Source organism: Plecotus auritus (genome assembly GCF_963455305.1).
Source record: "Plecotus auritus genome assembly, chromosome: 7".
NCBI classification, from domain to species: Eukaryota; Metazoa; Chordata; class Mammalia; order Chiroptera; family Vespertilionidae; genus Plecotus; species Plecotus auritus.
In genome coordinates, this window is record NC_137774.1 from 61,048,976 (window position 1) to 61,066,790 (window position 17,815).

The 17,815-nt window shown below is 40.2% G+C and overlaps 1 protein-coding gene across 1 annotated transcript in view; it reads left to right on the top strand.

The window, feature by feature from the left end:
* Positions 1 to 17,815, top strand: part of LOC308252652 (phospholipid-transporting ATPase ABCA3-like) — a gene marked incomplete at both ends in the record, with an annotated part of 430,835 nt that overhangs the window by 342,474 nt on the left and 70,546 nt on the right. The window contains 5 exons of the mRNA XM_080677417.1: positions 1,766 to 2,012; positions 2,158 to 2,362; positions 6,705 to 6,924; positions 7,661 to 7,805; positions 9,219 to 9,322. Of these exons, the coding sequence (XP_080533543.1) occupies positions 1,766 to 2,012; positions 2,158 to 2,362; positions 6,705 to 6,924; positions 7,661 to 7,805; positions 9,219 to 9,322 (921 nt within the window). The remainder of the gene's footprint in view (positions 1 to 1,765; positions 2,013 to 2,157; positions 2,363 to 6,704; positions 6,925 to 7,660; positions 7,806 to 9,218; positions 9,323 to 17,815) is intronic.

A 17,815-nucleotide genomic window follows, 5' to 3' on the forward strand; every position in this document is an offset into this window, starting at 1 on the left:
TGTACAAGGGTTGACTTCCTTCAGCTTAGAGTTGGGGGCAGATCTGTAAAAGATCTGATGCTCTCTGAGGTTCACCTGTCAGCTACTCCCCCTCACCTGAAGGTTGCCTGGTCTTTCTCCAGAGCCTTTTGAATTAAGACTGTAGGCTGACCCCAGGGTAGTTGTGAGCCACAGACTCTTCACAGATTGTGAGCTCAGTAGGACAGAGCAACTGTGTACAGGAGATGGGGCTAGTGGGTCCCTTATTTGGAGGTTATATGGTCAGGCACTCAATGAGGGGAATGTGGACCTTATTCCAGATACAAACCACTCAGTTTCTGCCAGAGTCTCCAACTTCAGCTTTCCCAGAAGGAACTTCTTGCAGGTTCAGGTTGGATGCAACCTGCTATCCCCTCTGCAGGAGCAAATTCAGCTGGTGGGCAGAGGCACCTGGCTCAGGAGTACAAATAAAAAGAGTCTCATGTTGGGGGTGATGCCAATCCATCCTAAAGGAGGGGTCCTAGCACCTTCCTCCTGGTTCCAGACAGTAGCTTCTGAGGGACACACATTATGAATGTCCTAGCTCCTAGAAGCTCTCCCTTCTCCCCCACTCCCTGGAAATAAGCTCAGCAGGGCAGGGAATCAGGGAGTTGGAAGGGCATATTCCCATTGGGGGTGGTGCCCGTGAGCCTGTTGGAGGGGAGACAGGCTCTTTTTCCCCTTCCCAGGATAGTGCAAGCTGAGATGGCAGGGGGTATAGGAGTGGCTCCTCCATCATGTTGTCACACAACCTAGCACCCACCCATTTGATTCCTGGACAAAAGCCCTTCCAGGAGACATGCTTTGAGAGTCCCAGCTCTGCACGGCCCTCTGATCCTCTGTGCAACTGAACTCAGCAGGTCAGGGTCAGCCATGTGATTCAACCTGGTGTAGGGCGGGCAGTGCCAGCTGTGTGCTAGAGGTGGGGGAGACACAGTTCAGTCACTTTCTGAGTCTCCATCAAGAGCCTCCCCAGAAAAAGACCACCCCAAAGTTCACTGCTGGATGCATTCTGTAGACCCCTCCAAAGGACCTGGGCATGACAGAGTGTCCTCACCAGCCATTAGAGGACCAGATAATGCACTCCCCAGGCTGGTGCTATAATAGGAGTGCTTATCCCTGGAAGATGGCATCTGGGTCTTCAGCAGACTTCTTCTCTCCCAGGCAAATTGAATACTCACTAATTTTTCACTACTAGTTGCTATGTGGGTCCTCCTCCCATCTCTGTTGCTCTGGGTAGAGCATCCTGGCATGAGGTTGAGATCCCATGCTCCTTGGGGGCAAGGGAGTTTTGCAGTATAGATATCTTTCTGGCTTCTCAGCCACTGCATATAGGTGAGAGGGCCAGCCCTTCCTATGTCTCTACCCTTCTTACCAGTCTCTATGTGGCTTCTTCTGTAAATCCTTGGTTATACTATTTCAGTTCAGCTCATCTTCAGTTGATTATTCAAGTTTGATTGCTCTATAATTTATAAATCTGGGGCTGGGGTCATGTGAGTATAGCTGCCACCTACTCTGCAGCCATCTTGGAATCCTACTGTTTTTTTAAGTTGTAGAGTATAATGTGAGATTGTAGAGAGTAATGATGGGGTAGAATTATTAAGGATAAAGACAAAAATTTTAAATAACCATTATGAGAAGTTGGAAAGAGAACAGGAAAGAAAATGTTTGGTCTTTCTTCTCCAATATAAGAAGTAGGTGATTTATTACATGTTGACTCACTGACCAATTTCTTTCTTTTTTCTAGGTAATGTAACAGATTACATATTGGAAATTAAAAAATTTAATTACTTCTCCATAATTGCCTTTTCCATTGAGGTTGAGAAAAACAAAACAATATTTACTATTTTGTTCAATAATGAGGCATATCATTCAGCTACAACATCTCTGGCAGTGTTAGACAACATCCTATTTACGTCACTTTCTGGCCCCAGTGCTTCCATTAAAGTCTCCAACAAGCCTCAGCCTCTCCCTCTTTATGTTTCTCATGCAGTGTATGTATAATTTTCCTTTTACTGGAATTGAGTCTTCATACAGCCCCTTGTAATTTGGACATTTATATTAGAAAATAGCTACTGAAATAATCATTTTCTACTTTTATTTCATCATTTATTTGAATTTTTATCTCATCCTTTATAGGCCCACAAATGGAAAACAGACAGTATTATATTTGGCTTTTGGCATGGCTGTTACAGTCGCTAGCTTTGGCCTCCAGACAGTGAATGAGAGAATCACTAAGGCAAAGCTCATCCAGTTTGTGAGTGGGGTCTATGTCCTTACATACTGGCTTTCTGCTCTACTGTGGGATCTCATCTACTTCTTCATTTCCTGTTGCCTACTGCTGGTGAGTGTTAGCTGAAGTTACATGAAGGCTAATTTTTCTATGTCACCCACCAGAAATTTCTATTCAAGTAATTGTATCCTAAAATAAAACTTGTAAAGAAGTTTACAAGTTTATTATGTCAGAGAATATATTGTGGAAATGTTCTCCCTCATATTCTTTTAGTTGGAGAAAATATTTTTCTTTAAAAAGTCTCTCAAATTGGTTTCTCATGTAATTCTCAGCATGAGGCCCTGGCCAAAAACTCTAAGATGGACTATTATTTGTCACTTGTCCCTCACTACCCATATTACTTCCCACTAATTCCCAATGCTGTGTCCTTTGGTAAAATTGAACTATAGAAAACAAGGTAGAATCAAGACCTAAGTAAAGCTTCCTGTTACCATTCACCCCCACCCCCAACCTCCACCCACACACACACATTTTCATACCTCAAACTCAAGATGGCTAGGTCTGCAAAGCGAAACTAGTTTTGACGCAGACAACTGATTCTAGACATTGAGAAAGTGGCTTAAAGAATGTACATATAAGGATAGTACAGCATCTTTTAATGTAAAGACTTTGCTCATTAATGAACTTGGCAACTTCTTTTGTATGCATATTGAAGGTGAGGAAGATGTGAAGCTATGCAGTTACAAGGGGTAAACACAGGAGAAAAAGAGGTAAAGCTCCTTTCTTTGCAAGAGTTACTAGGGAATTAAGTCAAATAGGATAACAGCTCAGCCCTCAAATAGTTCATTGTTAATGGACATAGCAGTGAAATAGATCAGTATAAAATAACATGCCACTATTATGGATAAACTACCAATTCTCAATTCAAACTACACCATGGAATGGTAAAATTAGTTGTTGGAGGAAAAATGAGAAACTTTCAGTCAATCTGGCTCCAACAACTTGTGAATATTGCACAGGGGCCCTAATATTGGTTCTGAAGGAGAACCAGGATCTCAACAGCTAGAACAGCTTCTCAGCACAGGCCAGGGGCTGGGCTTATTTGGGCACTGATGGTGAGGTAGTGTGGTGAGCAAGTAGTATGTGCAGAGGAGTCCCAGGATGCAGAGAGCAGTGTGGGGCTTCCATCATCTCACAACAGTGCAAGACTCCAGCTGGTGTTCTCCTGCCAGCCTCTTCTGCTCACAGCTCACCAACCAACCAGCATAACAAGAGAAAACCACCATCCTCTGTGAGGGATGCTCCTCTCATTCTTCACCACAAGCCCTTGGGGAGCTACTCCAGACATAGTCTCTGGCTTTACTATCTCCCTTGTGTAGCCCAGTATGCATTGAATCAATCAGAAAACCTCTGAATAATTTCATCTCCATGTCAAGAATCCATTCTTTCTCTGACTCTTCAAACTTGGCCGATACACCCAGCTATCCTTTCCTAGTTAATAGGTCTATATAGAAGACTATCCATTATTAATACTTAGACAAATATTGGCAATTATTGCTCATGAGAAAAGTTACTTGTCATTTGTTTTTTATGCGTTACATCATTCAATAGCACAATGATGTTAATTCATTATATTTATAGACAAGGAAACTGAGGCTCACATAAATAAGTTACCTATCTAACGTCACTCAGATAGTACAGTTTCAAAACCCTGGTTGGGGTTATTCCAAAGCTCATTGTCTTTTATACATTCAAAGTCATCCTGGATAATATACTAGTAATGTATGTTAAAGTTATGTCTACATCTTACTCCAGCTCCTCTATTTTGTTTGTTCTCTCTCTCCCTCTATCTCCTTCTTCCTCTCTACTCTCCCCCTCTCTTTTTTTCTTCACCTATCTCTCTCTCTCTCCTGCACCAAAATGTCCCTTAATGGTTCTCAGACTGTGTGCTCTATATGGCTTCTTAGCTTTGCTTGCTTGTCTGACTTGGATGCCCCCTGGTTTTCAGTGCGATACTCTCCCACCCTGCTCTGCTTCTGTGAAATGCACCAACTGGACTCATTCTTGGACCCAACAAGAGGAGGCAAGATTCTCTCATTTTGCCTAGCCGCCAGGATTCCTGTTTCACCCCTTCTCTGCCGGTCAGATTCACAAAGCAGGGGACTTTACTGCTCATATGTCAGAGGCAAGGATTAAGCTATGTTACTGGCTCCAAACCCTGATGCATTAACTTCCCCAACACTGTTTTCCCCGCCACCCCAGGAGATTGTTGGTGAGGTTTAGTGAATTCCTCTGCCTTTTCCCATGACTGAGCCCATGCATGAAGGCTCAGGAAAGAAGAACAAGTAACTTTTCACATGTGTTATGTGACCAGGGACGCTGTGCGGTGAGGCTTCCCTCTCATGCAGTCTGTGTGCCTGTCTCAATGACCTTTAGCTATCCTATACTCCCACCTTCCTGCACACATAAAATTATTTATTCAGCCAACATTGAACTCCTGCTTGTAAGCTAGTCTGTGTTTTAGGCATGGATACAGCATGGGGAAGGTAGACAAGGGCTCATCTCAGACTGGCCTCATCAAGGAGTTAGATAGCTAACTCACTATCACTTTGGAGATATGTCTCTCATAAGCCTTCAGATGCACTATTTTCATCATTGAACAGTTTTAGAAATTTGTCCAGGAGCTACCCCTTTCTCTTAATCAGGCCATTATACAGTGGACACAGCTTACTTTGCTAGTGTTATTTTTTGCTGTTTCATCCTCATTCATTAATTTATTTTTAGGTAAAGAGCCAAGTTAGTATTCACTTTTTTCCCTAAGTAGCTAACCCATTGCTCTACCATCTTTTTTTGACAGCCAACTCCCACTGATTTGAAATGTATATCAACTAACAATACTCATTTAAGCATATTTTGTATTCTTTATTCCATTAATGTATCTGTAGTTTTCCATTACCAATATGTTTTAATTATGGCAATTTTATAATACATTTAATTATGTTTTCTGTATTGACCTTCCTTACCTTTCCCATTAATCTTCTGTGGAATTTCCTATCTTGACATCTTTTGTGTTTTTACATGTAATGTTTAAAATTAGCTTATCTAATTTCAAAAATACCTGTTTCTATTTCTATTTAGAGTAATTTGGGGAGAATTTACACTTTTACCATGTTGAGTCATACCTTACCTAAAAAGTAATATATATACAATATATCCAAGTAGCTATTTAAATTTTCTTTGAAATAGATTCTGAGACATCTCTAAGCATTATAAGGCTTGGAACAAAGCTGCTAGGTTACTTGTTATTTTTCTGACTGTATTTATTCTTTTTATTTCACCCTCTTAATTGGAATGGGGGAAACAACTATAGTTATAGCTGTTCAAGTTCTTTCACCTAAGCTGGCTGATTCTCTACATATACTTTCTTTAAACACTATTGCTTAAATATAAACTACCTCTAAGAGCACCATAAGGTTCTAATAGGGGCTATTCTAATTTTAATCCTTCTTTTCCTCTATTAGTAGCCTTGCTAGATAATTCTGTGATTGCTCCAAAGAGGCAGCCTGGCTATCTTTAGAGAAACTGTAATTACCAACTATAATCATACATATTTCTGGAAAATTCTTTAAAAGCTCTGGCAATTCCCCTCCTCCTAATCTAGTGTAATCTAAAGGTATGCTTCCTTGTCTGATTTGCAAATGGTTTAAGAAATAAATGAATAAGGTGGCCCCTGCGTTGCTTGGGTAGATATGAGGGGCTTGGGGGTACAGAATAGAGCCAGGAGGCAGTCTAAGTGTGTGGTATAATGTAAGACAGGTTACATAATATGACAGCTGCCCCAGGGAAAATCTGTAGAGAGAGAGTCTACTTCCTAGGTCATCTTTTTTCTGGGAAAATTCAGAGTTGGGCTTAATGCAGACATATTTACTTTGACTTAATCATGGGGTCAGGGTAGGAAATAAAAAGTAATATTTTCCAAATGGGGGGAAAAAACAGAAAATATAGAAGTATAGTCCTGTTCATGACAGTCCTTTATTGAGGAAGAAGTAATTTAGTTCAGGCTCATAAGCTAAGGCTTTTTTTTTTTTTTTTTTTTTTTTTTTTCAGAGAGGAAGGGAGAGGGAGAGGGAGAGAGAGATAGAAACATCAATGATGAGAGAGAATCATTGATTGGCTGCCTCCTGCACGCCCCACACTGGAGATCGAGCCTGCAACCTGGGCATATGCCCTGACCAGGAATCAAACCGTGACCTCCTGTTTCATGGGTTGATGCTCAACCACTGAGCCACACTGGCTGGGTGAAGCTGAGGCTTTTTTTTAATGGGTAAGCTGATTTAAGTAGTGCGTAGCTGTGTGTGTGCTAATGATGCAGTGCTTGCTGTCTCCTCAGTGTCTGGCTTGGCTCCTTGTTGCACTGTGTCCTTCACCTGCCCTTACTCTGCATTTGTCCCAGGGAGTGTTCAAATACTGCGAACTGGATGCATTTGTGGAAAACTACAACTTCCTGGACACATTGATGATCTTCATGCTGTACGGTTGGTCTGCTGTCCCTCTCATGTACCTGGGAAGCTTCCTGTTTTCTAGTAGTACTGCTGCCTACATCAAGCTCACCCTCTTTAACTACTTTTCAACAGTGTTCAGCGTAATCGTTCATGTCATAATGCAAGTCTCTGGTAAGGACTTTCCACAATTTCCCTTTTCTCCAGCAAATACATTCAGTAAATGAGGATGAAGGAGATAGAGAATAAAATAATAATTGTTAAGCACTTACTTTCCAGGAATTGGAAAAATTGTGCTTTTTTGAAAACAGCAAATATTTATTGAATATGTGAAAAATAGAAGTTGAAGGAGAGAGGGAAAGAAAGGAAATGGGAAAGAGAAAGGAAGAAAGAGAGAGAAGCACTAGGCCATGTGAAGGAGCTGGGCTTGGTATCACTCTGGTTTCATTAAAGAAAAAGAAGAGTAAAAAACTACACTATAAGTGTGCAACCCATTTATCTCCTTTGAAATGCTCCCCCTCTCCCAAACTTAGTCCTTCACTTCTAAAATCTTAACAGCACTCACTTTGAAGCAAGGTAGGGAGATGGTAGGGTGGGAGGTCTTATGGGCTGACTTCTGCCTAATTTAATGCAGCACATAATCTTGACCCTTCAAATGAGATTTTTTTCTGAAGAAAACAAGGAAATATGCAACGAATGTAGTTATCATTAAGCCATTTTCCCTTCTTTTGAGACCTGATTTTAGCAGGATTCTAGGAGTAGGTTCTCCCTGTCTTCCTTCTCTGATTATAAAATTTGAGGAGAGTGTGACTGCTGGTGATTATCACAAATAGGATTTGTTTGGTTTTAGAACATTCCTTGGTTAAACTTCTGTATAAACATGAACTTTGAACTGTGTTGATCATTTCAGCTCTGCCTGAAGTGGTAGAACTTTACCAAAAGAGCTTCCAGACTCATTCCCTAACTTTATGTGTTGGCCTTACACAAAAGGAAACAGAGGGTGTGGACCAAGCACATGCTTTTGCACTCTTCTCCAAGAAGCGGTATTATGCCTGGTGAGGAAGACTTGAGCCCCTGCATAACAAGCCAAGCAGGAGTTATGCATTCGTGCTCATTCCCTGAATCAGTGGTGGTACTGTCAATCACTTTTTTACTATCTATAGAGTCTACCCATGTTCTGTCCTATTACAGTTATATGCCATATATGATGTTTCGGTAAATGACAGGCCACATATACAACAGTGGGGTCATAGATTATAACGGAGCTGAATTTCCTGTAAGAAATGGAAGGATAGGAAGAATTATTTTCTCTGATTGCAGCAATATCTATGAGGCTTGGCAATAGGTTCCCTCTCACTCACAGCACCTCAATTTTGAGTACACAACTTACATTCCAATCAGTCAACCACTGACCTATTTCAGCACAGAGGAGCCTGTCCCCCCAACACTAATTTTCAGAAGATGCTACAACCCTCCCAGCTCTGGCTTGATGGTCTTCAGAGCACATTATTATAAATTCTTCGTTGAGGACATAAGAGCTTGTATAAGGACACAGATGCACAGGAACTACCTCAACTAGTAATCAGTGCCACTGACACTTCAGTAAAAGGTTTCTGTGGCAGTTTGGAGCCAGCCCATCCCTGTACTTCGAAATATTTTCAGGTTGTACTGGTGTAAAGCAGTTGAATTTATTACTTCTTTAATAAATTCAATGCCAGAGAGAGCCTTTTGTGCTAGATAGGGTCAATGGAACAAAAAACAAATTTCCAATATCAAAATATTGAGTCCTGAGTTCTATACCTCTCCATTTTAAACACCATCTTTTTTATGGATACCACAGTTTCTTAATCTGACCACTGCTCCAACATGCAAGAGCCAAAACCATAGTGCCATGACAATCCCCAAAGTCCTTTCTCTCTCCACCTTGATTTCATATTCTTACTGATCTTCAGGGGCCCCTTCACTCCCTCCTGACTATTACTATTACGGTGATCTATTCCCCACCCAGCCAGTTTCTCCTCACTATTTCCAGCCAATTCATCCCACACTCTATTTCTGCATGCTCCCTTCATGATAAGTGCCCTTCTCTTTAACTCTATAATTGATAAATCCATGTTACAAGCTATCAAGGTGAACAAGCTTAGTGACTTAAACAATGAGTGTTTTCTCAGGGATCATCTGCTAGATTGATAATTATCTGAGAATTGTTTGGTTATCTTGAGGAAGTTTATTATGGGAGGTTCATTACTTTTTTATAATTAAAGTTAATCTACCCTCTTTTTATTTAAATTTTAATTAAATTAATTGTTGTGACAGTGGTTAATAAGGCTATATAGGTTTCAAGTGTACTTTTCTATGATACATGATCTGTATATTGCATTGTGTGCCCACTACCCAAAAATCACAGGTGATGAAATTTCTTACTTCACCAAAGCCTTCATAAGTAATGTGTTAGTGATGCTTCCCAGTTACAACTTTGCAATGAGTGTCAGCAAATTCCTTGATGACTATGAAATAAAAAGACTGTGTAGCCAAGAATTTCAAAACATCTATGTGAACTGCAGTGAAAAATGTGAGTATTGGGGCTCCCCATGTTGTTAACCACAACCTATTCCTGTCCAGACTTCAACATTTAAGCTTAGATAAGAAAATCAGAAAAACTGGTTTGTCCTCCAATGGACAGGCTTGCCATTTTGAGTTCTTTTCTATACCCAAGTTACTTTCACAGACTGGGGCGGGGAGAGGGAGGGATGAAGCATCAAAATAAAATCCAAGATAAATTTCATGAAGTCACAACCAGATTTTGAATGAATTACTACTACTCACTCACCTACTATGTGAAAATAGCTTAACAAACATTATTTTAAATATTCCTAGCACTCTTCGAGTTAGCTAATATTATCACAATTTTATTCCCAATGAGGAAACTGAGCTCCTTACTTAAACTGGATATTAAATAAGTTCCCTGGGACACTAAGCTTTAAGTGTCACACAGATAAAAGAAAGGCAAATTCCCACAAAGATCAAAATGAGGAAAAAATAAAGGCATTCTATTAAATTTTCATATTTTAAGCTGATTTCATATTTCAGACTGATTCTAAAACTTTATAAGCTTATTTACTGTGTGTGTGTAATTTGTTGTAGAACCAAGTAATTTATATGCAGCCACAGAAAGAGAAATGTAATTTTATTTCACTAAATCAGTGCAGGATAAAATATAATTATTAGGGTCAAATAAATTATATTTTCTTAAAATCTCTGAATAATAAAAATTATGTCATATTTTAGTTTGCATCATATCTATATTGTAAAATCGTCTCTCTGCTTTTTAAAAATAGCTTTATTGAGTTATTTTTAATATACTCTAGTCACCGGTTTTAATTAACCTGTTGGATGGAAGCAGGGAAAGGGCTTGTTGGACAGTGTGTATAAAGTCTATAGTAGTGGTCAGCAATGTCCTAGGTTTTCACACTATTATTGAATTAAAATTTTAATTAATTTATTTCATTTATTATTTTAATAAATTTATAAAATTGTGCAATCAGTACCACGGGCAAACATTAGAATATTTCTTATTTGATAAAGACCCCAAATGCTTATTTACAATGAGTCACTATTACCATATCCATTCCACAGGTCCATTAATATGCCTACTGCCTCTATAGAGTTGATATTTCTATATATTTTCTATAAGTAGAATGATTTTGTATCTTCATTCTTTTATTTACACAATGTTTGAGATTTATCCAGGTTATAGTAGATCTCAATATTTCATTCTTTTTTGATACTGAATAGTATTACATTGTATGGCTATACCACATTTATTTATCTATTCATTGGTCGATGAACATTTGCTTGGACAAAATTTGTTACGGATACCTTTTTTAATTTTTAATTTTGAGAGTATGCTTATTAAAGCTGGGGACAATGCAACAAAGGAAGGGCTGCAGGTGGAAGAAGTAACAGGAGCCCTAACTGGTTTGGCTCTGTGGATAGAGCTCCAGCCTGCAGACTCAAGGGTCACAGGTTCGATTCCGGTCAAGGGCATGTACCTTGGTTGCGGGCACATCCCCAGTAGGGGGTGTGCAGGAGGCAGCTGATTGATGTTTCTCTCTCATTGATGTTTCTAACTCTCTCTCCCTCTCCCTTTCTCTCTGTAAAAAATCAATAAAATATATTTTTTTAAAAAAAGAAGTAACAGGAGAGCCTGAGAAGGGCTGCTTGGCTCTCTATAAGAGTCCTAGGAAAGAAGTGAGCCAAGGGGGGCTGCTGTTAGCTCACTGAACGTCAGAGAAAAAGGGGGCTTAGGAGACAGGTTCATGGGTAAGCTGCTCCTGTATTGGATGCATATGTTTACCAGGGTTATATCCTCTTGTTGGATTGATCCCTTTAGTATTCTATAGTAACCTTTATTGTCTCTTGTAATAAACTTCATTTTGAAGTCTATTTTGTCAGATATGAGTATTGCTACCCCAACTTTATTTTGTTTACATTTGCATAGAAAAAAATTTTCCATCCTTTCTCTTTCAGTCTGTGTGAATCTTTTGTTCTGAGGTGGGTCTCTTATAGGCAGCATATAGTTGGGTCATGTTTTTGTATCCGTTAAGCTAGCTTAGATCTTTTTATTAGAGCAATTAATCCATTTACATTTAAGGTTATTATTGAGAGGCACTTATTTATTGCCATTTTAATTCCTTATGCCTATGTATCTCTCTTATTTCTTCTTCTCATTACAGCAGTCCCTTTAGCATTTCTTGCAGTGCTGGTTTAGTAGTGATAAACTCCTTTAGCCTTACTTTGTCTGGGAAGCTTTTTATTTTGCCATCTATTTTGAATGATAGACTTGCTGAATATAGTAATCTTGGTTTCAGATCCTTGCTTTTCATTACCTTGCTTTCCCTTCTGGTCTGTAGAGTTTCTGATGAAAAATCAGCTGTCGACCTTATGGGAGCTCCTTTGTAGGTAACAAATTGCTTTTCTCTTGCTGCCTTTAAGATTCTCTAGTTTTCTTTAATTTTTAGCATTTTAACCCTTTGTACACCATAAGCATCTATAGGTGCAATCGGTGGACCTTCCCCACATGCCACGCGCATCTGTAGCCACAAACTACACATATCAACTCTGGCAGCCCAATTGTAAAATCATACTTGTTAGTGATATCTCTGGGTTTGTAAAGAAAATTATGGGAACTTAAATTCATAAATATTCCAGCACATAGGGAGAAATGGGGATGGTTTCCATTTTGGACATGTGGCAGTTAACTGGTTAATTATGATGTATCTGGGCATGGTACTGTTTTGGTTCTTCTTATGTGGACTTTCTGTGCCTCCTGAGCATGTGTGACTTTCCTTCACCAGGTTAGGGGAGTTTTCTGCCATTATTTCTTCAAACAGATTTTCTATTCCTTGCTCACTTTCTTCACCTTCTAGCACAACTATGATGTGAATATTGTTACATTTCATGTTGTCCCACAGCTCCCTTAAGCTGTCATCCTATTTTAAAAATATGTTTGTATTTATTTCAGAGAGGAAGGGAGAGAGAGAAAGAGATAGAAACATCAATTATGAGAAAGAATCAACTGTCTCTTGCATCCCCCACCCACCCACCCACCCACCCAACACTAGGGATCGAGCCCACAACCTGGGCATGTGCCCTGTTCATGACTTCCTGGTTCATCAACCACTGAGCAATGCCAGCCAGGCTATTTTTTAATTTTTTTCTTTTTAATTCTCTGTTTGAGTGATTTTTTTTACCCTGTATTTTAATTCACTGTTCTTGACTCTCAGCTTCCCCTATGCTGTGTATTCCTTTTAATGTGTTCTTTATAGTGTTACTAGTATGTCATTCTTTATTTCTATGTGGTCTTTTTCCATAGTTACTATATCTCCTCTCATGCTGTTGAGCATCCTTGCCATCATTATTCTGATCATTATATCTGATAAACTTATTATCTCCATTTCATTTAGTTATTCTTCTAGCGAATTCTCTTGTTCTTTCATTTGGGACTTCTTGTTGTTTTTTTGCCTTCCTGTTTTGGTTGCCTGTTTGGGTTTGTGTCTATGTATTAGGTGGATCTGCTATGACTCCCAATTTCTAGTGCAGGACAATGTCAGATGCTATTTGTGACTGGCCCTGAGTACCCTCTTTGGAGCTATCAGCAATCCACAGTTAGTGGCTCCCTCTGCTGGGGCTGGGTGCCTTTGGAAAGAACCAGGATATGGACCAAGGGCAGCTTTTCCTAGCCCTGGTTCCCAGCTTATATCAGGCAAAGACTCAAAAGTCTCTGATCTGCCTCTGCCTGCATCCAATTGTTATTCATTCTTGATTAGCCTTGGGCTATTGCCCACCAGTTAAGGAAAGATATTTTCCAACAGGTTGGGGCAACTGCTTCCCCCAAATGCAAAAGCTGCCTGGATGGTAAAGGTCTGCCAGAGAATGATGTCCTCTGCAGTATGAGGGGATGATTCAGCACTGGAAACCTGAGTGTCTGCCTTTGAAGTCTAACCCCAGAGCCCCCAAATCTGTATTCTGCTCACAGAGCTCCAGTTCACTCTGCCCTCCCTCTGCCAGAGCCCAAGGTGAGTGGCTGCACACAAAATGTTATTCATTGGCCCTTTAAGAAGGTGCCTGAATTTCCAGCCATCTCTCCCAGATATTGTGTGGGCCTTCTCAGTTATGGTTCTCTGGACTGGGAGGCCCAGCTTTGGGTTTAGACCCTAGAGTTCTCAATGAGAAACCCTCTCCCCTAGATGAGATATCTCTCTGGAACTTGGCCAACCCTTTCATGGGAGCATGGCCAACCCTTTCATGCCTACTCCCTTCCTACCGGTCCCTATGCAACTCTTCTTTATGTCCTTGATTATTAGGGTTCTCTCCAGCTAGTCTTCAGTTGATTATTCAGGATGGTTTTTCTGTATTTTAGTTGTAATTCCTGGGAGTGTGTCAGTGTAGCTCCCACTTACTCTGCTGCTATTTTAAGGGTGTCTTTTGAAGCATAAAAGTTTAGAATGTTGAAGGGGTTCAAGATGGCTGCAGAGTAGGTGGGAGTTATACTTGCTTCCTCCCAGGACCATATCAGAAGAGTGGCTAAAGTATGGGAAAATCAACTGAATAATTATCAGAAGACTAGTTGAACAGAAGTGTTATAACTAACGATTGAGAGTAACATCCAACAAAACCTGTAGAAAGGGAAGAGCCACAAAAGGGCTGGTCCTACACCCAGGTGTACTAGGAGAGAATCCAGAAGGATATCTCAGGTGATGAGATTCCCCCTGGAGAAGAGAGTGGCCTCAGCCCCAAGCTGGGCACCCTAGCCTGGAGAACTAGAAAATAAGCAGGAATTTAACCTTCCCTGGTGAGAAGCGAAATGGCTTTCTTAAAGAGCCAGTGCACAGAATCTTAGTCACATCACTCACTCTCAGCTCTAGAAGGGGCATAGTGGCTCTCAGTAGACCAGAGTCATAAAAAGAGAAATTGAATGGCATTGCTAAGGAAAGAGAACTGGAGTGAGAGTAGCAGGTGCCCTGTGCTGGGTTCCTTGCCCATCTAACTCACAGATGTCATCTTCAATAAAAACATCTCAGGCCAGAAAGGATGCTATGAAATATTCAAAGTGATGAAAAACAAAGGCCTACACCCAAGAATATTCTACCCAGCAAAGCTACCATTTAAAATTGAAGGAGAAATAAAGAGCTTGCCAGAAAAGAAAATGCTAAAGGAATTTATTACCACCAAACCAGTATTGCCAAAAAGGTAAAAGAAACTTCATTAAGAAAAAAAAAAAAAACAAAAACATAAAACAAAAGAAGAGAAACATAATTATAAAAAATAAATTGGCAGTAAATACATACAAATTAATAGTCACTTTAAATGTTAATGGATTAAATGCTCCAATCAAACAATACAGGGTAGCTTTGGCCATTGTGCCTCAATTGGTTGAAGCATCATTCCATGAATTGAAGGGTTGGGGGTTCAATTCTCATTCAGAGCATATACCCAGGTTATAGTTTCAATGCTCAGTTAGGATGTGTATTGGAGGCAACCAAATGATGTTTCTCTCACACATCAATGGTTCTCTTTTTCTCTCTTACTCTCCCTTCCTCTCTCTCTTTCTAAAATCAATTTTAAAAAACTTATTCTTGAGTGATGATTTTTTAAAAAGATACAGGGTAGCTGAATGAATAAGAAAACATGACCCATATACACTGAGTGGCCAGATTATTATGCATTCAGAGATCATATTGATCTGTCCACTCACTACGTGTGTGTGTGTGTGTGTGTGTGTGTGTGTGTGTGTGTGTGTATGTGTATTATAGGCCCAGTGCATGAATTCATGCATGGGTGGGGTCCAGCCAGCCTGGCCAGGGGGAGAGGACATGGGCAGTTGGTTGGCCTGCCTGCTGATCAAACTCCTGGTCGAGGGGACAATTTGCATATTAGCCTTTTATTATATAGGATATACACTGAGTGGCCAGATTATTATGCGTTCTGAGATCATAATAATCTCGCCACTCAGTGTATATTTTATCTACAAGTGACCCACCCAGGAACAAAAGATTCACACAAACTGAAAGTGAATGGATGGAAAAAATATTCCATGCAAATGAAAATGAAAAAAAAAAATGCTGGGGAAGCAATACACATATCTGACAATATAGGCTTCAAAGCAAAGGCCATAATAAGAGACAAAAACAGGCACACACAGGGAGAATGCCATGGAAATATGAAGGCAGAGATTGGGGTGATGCAGCAGAAGCCATAATACTGGAAGTCCTAGCCGAAGATTGATAGCAACCATTGGAAGCAGGGGGAGAAGCCTGGAACAGATTCTTACTCACAGCCTCCAGAAGGAACAAACCTACCCACACCTTGAAGGACTTCTAGGCTCCAGAATTATGAGATAGTTTCTGTTGTTAAGCTTTTCAGTTTGTGGCATTTTGTTTGTGGCTGCCCTAGTAGACTAATAAAGCATACCGGGGGGGAAGGGGGGCGGTTAGGAAGAGACAAAAACAGGCCATCACATAATACTAAAGGGAATTTTACCAAACATTCAAAAAATAGCTAACACCTATTTTCCTCAAACTATTCAAAAAAATTCAAGAGGAGAGTACACTTCCAGGCCTTTTTGATGAAGCTAGCATTATCCTATTCCCAAAACCAGATAAAGACTTTACAAAGAAAAAAAATTACAGGCCCATATCCCTTATGAGAACATACTACTACATGCTAAAATCCTCAGCAAAATATTAGCAAATTAGAACCAGCAATACATTAAAAAGATCATGCACTATGACCAACTGGAATTTATTATGGGAATGCAATAAATTGGTATGATATTCACAAATCATTAAATGTGCTACATCACATAAACAAAATGAAGAATAAAAATTACATGATCATATCAATAGATGCAAAAAAGCATTTCACAAAATCCAGCACCCATTTATGATAAAAACTCTCAGCAAAGTGGGAATAAAGGGATCATAACAACATAACAAATGTCATATTAAAAAACCTGCAGCCAACATCATACTCAATGGGCAGTTATGCAACATAGTACTGGAAGTCCTAGCCACAGCGGTCAGATAAGAGGAAGAAAAAGAAGGCATCCAAATTGAAAGGAGTAAGTAAAACTGTTATTATTCACAGACTAGAAACCTGGTACATGAAATTCACGCACGAGGGTGTGTGTCCCTCAGCCCAGCCTGCACCCTCTCCAATCTGGGACCCCTCAAGGGATGTTCGACTACCCGTTTAGACCCAATCCTACTGGGATAGGGCCTAAACGGGCAATCGGACATCCCTCTCACAATCCAGGACTGCTGGCTCCAAACTGCTCGCCTGCCTGCCTTCCTGATTGCCCCTAACCACTTCTGCCTGCCAGCCTGATCACCCCCTAACCACTCCCCTGCCAGCCTGATTGATGCCCAACTGCTCCCCTGCCAGCCTGATTGCCCCTAACTGCCCTCCCCTGCAGGCCTGGTCACCCCTAACTGCCCTCCCCTGCAGGCCTGGTCCCCCCCTCAACTGCCCTCCCCTGCAGGCTTGATCGCCCCCAACTGCCCTCCCTTGCAGGCCTGGTCCCTCCCAACTGCCCTCCCCTGCTGGCCTGATCGCCCACAACTGCCCTCCCTGGCAGGCTGGTCCCTCCCAACTGCCCTCCCCTGCTGGCCATCTTGTGTCCACATGGGGGCAGCCATCTTTGACCACATGGGGCAGCCATCTTGTGTGTTGGAGTGATGGTCAATTTGCATATTACTCTTTTATTAGAAAGGATGGCATGCTATTGTTCATAGAAAACCCTTAGGATTCCACCAAAAAAACTATCATAATCTAATTCAGCAAAGCAGCAGAATACAAATTTAATTCACAGAAATCAGTGGCATTTTTATACATCAATAATGATCTCTCAAAAAGAGAAACAATCCAATTTACTATTGTAACAAAACAACAACAAAAAAAACCAATGTACTTAGGAATAACAACTCAGGAAACTATAGGACATTGAAGAAAGAAATAGAGGAAGATACAAACAAGTGGAAGCATATACTGTGTTCATGGATTGAAAGAATTAACATCAGTAAAATGTTCATACCACCCAAAGCAATCTATAGGTTCAATGCAATTCTTATTAAACTACAAATGCCATATTTCACAGATCTAGAACAAATATTCCAAAAACTTATATGGAACCAAAAATGATCCCAAATTGTCTCAGCAATCTTGAGAAAAACAAAGCTGGAGGGATCATAATACCGGATATCAAACTATATTATAAAGCTACTGTAATGCCAGTAGCCTGGTAATAGCACAAGAACAGGTTTATAGGTCAATGAAACAAAACAGAGAGCCCAGAAACCAACCCACACCTTTATAGTCAATCAATACTTGACAAAGGAGGTAAGAGTATACAATGGAGTAAAACCAGTCTCTTCAATGAATGGTGTTGGGAAAATTGTACAGGCACATGGAAAAAAAAGAAAAGAAAAGAAAAGAAAAGAAAAGAAAAGAAAAGAAAAGAAAAGAAAAGAAAAGAAAAGAAAAGAAAAGAAAAGAAAAGAAAAGA